Raw genomic sequence first — 6,000 nt, forward strand, 5'->3', positions numbered from 1 at the left:
AAAAAAAAAAAAAAACACAATGTCCCTAAGAGAGTTTGGCTAAGTCTGATGGTGGTACGCACTTCTCACACAGAGGAGCTAAACCCTGGCCAGTAGTAGGGCTGATACCATTGAATTCACCGTGAGCATGAGGAGATGGAGGTGGCCTGTGCGAGCGACGTGCATGGGGTGGATGTGCATGCGCTTCTGTGCTGCTCAGGTGTGGGGCAGGGGCTGGGAGGGGTCGCTACCGGGTCACCTCCAAGTCCCCTCAACAAAGCATGGGGTTCAAAACGATAGCCATCTGCCCAAAATGCGAATGCTACTACGTTTTATAAGCATTGCATTAGCAGCTTTTGTTTAGATGTAGACAGGTTTGGAGACCGGCACTGGGTTACAACAGCAATAATGTAGCGATGTCTGCAAAGAGTCCGCAAAATAGCTGTTATATGGAAAGCTATGGACGCTATCTTCAAAAAAATATATAAAAAATTTGGTGTATTATTGTTGGTGCAACCCAGTTTGTGCATGTGTAAACAAATACATCTAGTAGAGAGATGTATTTAAATATATTTTTAAATTATTTAGTCTTACAGTGTGATTTATTCTTATTCAGAAATAACAGGTGTGGAAGTAAGTAAACTGTTAGCTATTTTTAACCTTTGAGATAAGTCGTAATTTAGTGTAGTAATATCCATATAGTCGCTGGTCTAATTCACAAACAGCAATTATCACAATAAAAAGACAACAGGATTCTTGACCTACTTAAGATCAAGTAGCAAAATTAACTACAGGTTATGGATTGAAGTGTCCTTTTGTAAATTGTTCCTGAAGGATACACAGTCTATTCACGCTTACCGGAAGACGTTTGGAAACATGCGGATGACGACTTCTGGTGTAGTTACCAACACTGGGCATGTGATAAAACCATGAATTCAGCAGCAGCGTCTTCACAACCTGCCAAAGCTTTCCATGAGGGACGGGACTCTAATCGCGTCTTCATGTCATTTACATACGGCTGGTTTTAACTTGATCTGCTGAACATAACGGAACACTACAATCACATTTTTAAAAATTAAGTTAGACACATTATAATACACAAATTCAAATTATAAAAAGAAAAAACAACCACATCTAGATGAAGAAAACCGGGCCGAGTTACTATCACTAACAGAGTCCAAAGAAAGTCGTCCGCCACGTGTTTCCAAAGTCTTCCGGTTTTGTGACGTAAGCGTGAAGAGTGCCCATTGAAATTTAGAAAATGTATCACAGATATTTTTATTTATTTTTGAATGTACTTTTAATTTATTGTTTTAATGAAGTATTTATTTATTTTTACAAAACTTCACTGTAACAGATATATTGGATATCCATAACGATACGGCTCACAAAATCAAACCATTTCTAAAATGAAGAGCCGAAATGCCAATCAAATATGCAGCGTGAACTTATTTTCATCCAGTTTTTGATCTCATTCCTGTTGCCCAAGATTATATAGTTTAACCAAAATCTGAGAATAAGAATTTTAAAATCATTACACCAATATTTAATTAATTATCATCATGACAGGAAGACATTGGACCACTGACTATATAGTACTGTAAAAGACGATACTTTCTAAATGTAGATTGTGTCAACATTAAAGGTGCATTGTGTAACTTTTCTGGTAAAGCGCCCGTCAAATGCTTTTCTCCAGGGAGATGTTATTGCTTCGTTTGGAATGTTTCACAGTATGGTATTAAACCTTTCTATCTTCATGGAGACCAAACCAGACTATGTTGCAGGTCAGATCTGTGGAGAGACGACCCCGCTCACAGCCTGTTTTTCCTGCTATAAAACCACCTGTAACTGAATACATGTAAGATAGAGCGGTTTAATGTCATATTGTGGAATATTTGAAGTAGAGCAATGACATATCCATGAAAACATGAAGGTGACGGACCCCAAACAGAAAAGTTACACAGTGCACCTTTAAGAGCTCAGACTAAAACATGAGGTATACTTACATAGACTGACATAGTAGTAGTAGAAGTTGTGTTGATTGTGTTCTAACTGTCGTCTCTGCCCTGGCCGTCCTCTCTGGGCAGGATGATCCTCACTCCCAGAACAAGCTGGAGGACCCGGTGAAGGCCCCGCCCAAAGAGGACGAATCCCTGAACATCCACAACTCCCTGACCCCCAAACCCGACCACCACAAAGTCCTGGGCGAGGAGAACTCCGAGGTAAACTCAATGCAGAACAACATGATGTGAACACAGACACACTGACAACAGCAGGGGGCGCCCTCCCAGCTCTGTCTGACCTCTGCGCGCCTGACCGGTCAACCAACCAACCAGCCTGCCAACTACCAGCCCGACAACCCAGTCTGCTACCGTCTATACGGCTACACTGCCACCAAGCAGTCCCAGCTGCTGCAAAAAAGTCACCCCACCTCCGCTGCCACCATGGATGTATTATGAGAACTGAAAACGGAACTGAAATTTGATTGATTTGGTATTGCAATAGTTGAAGTTTTAACATTAGAAAGAAGTCATTTTTAAGGGACATCTTCTGAAGCATTCTTAATCCTTGTTTCTACAAAAAAAAAAAAAAAAAACTTTTATCGATTTTAAAATCTTTGTACTTTTGACCAAATTGGTTTACATGAGTGGTGAGGTGGGTTGATTATCTAGTTTTTATCTTCACAGTTCACCCACGACTCCCATGGACAATTACAGAATAAATTGTGATTTCTTTACGAATTTAGGAAACCTGCAATTTGTATTCTTGTCAAATATCTTAAGGCCTCTGTAAGTCTTAATGATGTGGGGGAACATGTAATTAGAACTGTTTGGTTTGCTGTTCTATTGTGCCAATACAGTCCGCGTACTCATTCAGGGGATCTGTCAGGAATACTTGTTTTATTTCCTTACTTCCAAAATGACTTTAACTTTTGCTTCTATGGCTCCTGTCTGCTTCTCCAAACTGGGTAAAGCTGAAGAATACACAGCTTCACAAATGTGTCATCTCTATAATAACTTTGAGGAATAGAGCGTTCCTTCTAGGCCTGTCACGAACACATTTTGAAGTGAATAGAAATAGAAATAAAAGAATTACAGACGATAAATGATGACAATGAAATTAATTTATCCCGCACAATAACCATAAAGCAGCATTATTTCCAAACACTAATCTGAATGTACAGTATTGTTAAAAATGTTCGCCACAGTAAATGAAACTCTTCCAGATTGAGTCATAAAATAGTCACTGTTCAGCTTAAATGTAAAATTCTGAAAAATATCAAAGTTCCCCAATAGTACCCTCCATAAATAATGACCCCAAAAAAGTTCTATCATTTATCAAACACCAGTAATCAGTGTCGTAATTATCGTGACAGGTCTAATCCCTTCATTGGGTAGACTGGAGTTTTTTGGAGCAGGGAACAGAGACTTCCACGGCTACTATGGTTCTCAAATACATCCAAGGCTGCCACTGCCCCAGCTGAGAGTAACCCCCCCTTTCTTCTTCTCCTGCTGCCCCGCTCTTTCCCTTATTCATTGTTTACTGTCACTCTACTGCCCCCTACCCCCTGACCCGCACACATGCACATATAGACAAACAGTGGAAAAAAAAGTGAAAAACATAAGCCACGCTTTTAATGTGTACACTCAGCACTCAATCCCTGCCTGCATCAGTGTATTTTGTAATAAAAAAGAAATCAATACAGTTTAAAGGTGTCATTGTACAAAAAAAAAAAAAAAAAAAAAAAAAAAAAAAAGATGAAACTACTGAGAGTTTTTGATGTTGATGTATGACTAATCCAGTGCGTGTGTATAAATATTGGAAACATTGCTTGGGTTGATTTTAAATGGAACACAGTGTCTTGGTTTTTTGTGATTTCTAATCCTTTGATGTATTTTGATTTTATTTTGTACTTTTTTGAACTTCAAACAGAGAATAATCAAAAAGAGATTGAGACCGTTGTTGAAATAAAACCTTTTTAACATGATCAAAATGGCGCCTGTGTGTTCCTCTGCTTGAACTTTGACCCCGGCTGCATGGCTTTGGTGAATGTGAAATGCTGCTTCAAATATGTCTGCTGAAAGTGGGCACCCCTGTCTCACATGTAACGAATGAATTCATCATTCCATTTGTATAGTACCTTCCAAGACACTCAAAGACACTTTACAGTTCATTGTTCTTTCTCTCCACATTCAGTGGTGGCAAGCTACTAGTGTAATCCACAGCTGCCCTGGGGCAGACTGACAGAGGCGAGGCTGCCAATCTGCGCCATCGGCCCCTCCAACCACCACCGACACTCAGGCACTCACCACTTTCTTACTAGGCAATGTGGGTGAAGTGTCTTGCCTAAGGAAACAATGACAGTTTTTGCCCCTGGTGCTCCTCTGTGGCACCTGGAATTCCCAGTGGTATCTCATTCAAATATTAACCAGACTCGGCCTTACTTAGCTTTTAAGACCTGACGAGATCAGGCTTTTATATTTAAATAAATGTATTATTATATTTTAATAAGTAAATAAATAATATAATATAATAATAAATGTATTATTATATTTTAATAATACATTTAAAGTAAGGATTAAAAAAAAAAAAAAAAGTTTATATTTAGGCTAATGATAAATATCTCATGGGTGGAGCCAGTGTGTGGGAGAGTGGGCCACTCATGTCATTGCTACTTTGAGGTCTGTAGCTTACATCAAAAGTGGATACCTTAGAACTTTGCTAAATTAACATATTATAGTAATTTCTTTTTTCTTTTTTTTATGTGTTTATTTCTGTTGCATAATTCATTTATGTATTTATGAAAGAAAGCAGACCTTCACATGGGTCTCATGTGAGTTGCTAGGTTCAATGCTGAAATCCAGCTGGTTAAAAACTCTGATCTGAATGGTCACTACCTAACCCCCAGCACCTCCAGCCAATCATGAATCAGTGCTAGTGCAGCCTCTGCACCTCAGGGAGTGAATTCTGGAGGTTCTGAGCTTTCACATGAGGCCTGTCCATATACTGAGAATGAAAAAAATATATATGTGTCTTCTATCTGCAGGTTAAAGGTGCATTGTGTAACTTTTCTGGGTGTAGGGTCCATCAATTGCTTTTTTTGTTGATGTTTTGAGATGTTAATGCTTTGTCTGGAATGTTTCATAATCTTTCTGTCATCAAGCAGACCGACTGAACCAGACCAAGTTCCATGTCAGATCTGTGGAGTGGCAACCTTGCTCAAAGTCAGAATGTCTGTTCTTCTATGTATTTTTGAGCAATAAACTATTTGTAATTGAATAAACATAAAGTAAATGTGTTTAATGTCATACCGTGGAACATTCCAAGCAGAGCAATGACATTTCTATAGAGTTACACAGTGCACCTTTAAGACACTGGCAACTGACAGAATGCAGGCTACATATAGTAGTAAATTTAATAAAGTATTAGCTCATTATAAACTACATATATTTTTCATGCATACTGCTATTAAGTATTTTTAAGTAAAACCTACAATTTAGTTTCATATCTTCACTCGCCGACACAAAGTGAGCTTCAAATGGGAGTGGCTGGAAGCGAAATTCCATTAAATGTATATATATTTGGTTGCATAAGGCAGGGTTTACATAATGGTGGTTTCTCATAGGGCATACATGGGTCAGTCAGTCCTGCTTTCATTTCTCTGGCCCACTCTCCCACACACTGGCTCCACCCATGAGACTGTTTGAATAGACCACACAGCCTTGTATACATTTATATTCACATTCAATGACAAAGCGTCTGTCATCTGCACATGCCTGCTCCCAACATGGCCAAACAAAAGCTCCGACACGCTAGCAAACTGAAAAACTGTATGGAACGATATGGAAAAAACACAACTGTAGCCAGCAAGGTTTCCGAGAGCTCCACCTGCTGACGCACCGAGGAGTGAAGCAGTTTAAATGAGATTGAAAACAAGACCTGCACATATGAAGCTTTCTTGTGGCTTTCTAAAGGTAAAGTAATGTCTACATTTTGGAAACTATACTAACTATACTCGAA

General features: G+C 39.0%; 1 protein-coding gene across 1 annotated transcript in view; it reads left to right on the top strand.

The window, feature by feature from the left end:
- cspg5a (chondroitin sulfate proteoglycan 5a) overlaps positions 1-2,482 on the top strand; it is a 94,164-nt gene extending 91,682 nt beyond the window's left edge. Inside the window, exon 7 of the mRNA XM_020935790.2 lies at positions 2,067-2,482. Within this exon, the coding sequence (XP_020791449.1) occupies positions 2,067-2,231 (165 nt within the window). The 3' untranslated portion in view covers positions 2,232-2,482. The remainder of the gene's footprint in view (positions 1-2,066) is intronic.
- The last annotated feature ends 3,518 nt before the right edge of the window (positions 2,483-6,000 follow it).

This window comes from Boleophthalmus pectinirostris, unplaced genomic scaffold (assembly GCF_026225935.1).
Source record: "Boleophthalmus pectinirostris isolate CB_2022bp ecotype Guang Dong unplaced genomic scaffold, ASM2622593v1 HiC_scaffold_6, whole genome shotgun sequence".
NCBI lineage: Eukaryota > Metazoa > Chordata > Actinopteri > Gobiiformes > Gobiidae > Boleophthalmus > Boleophthalmus pectinirostris.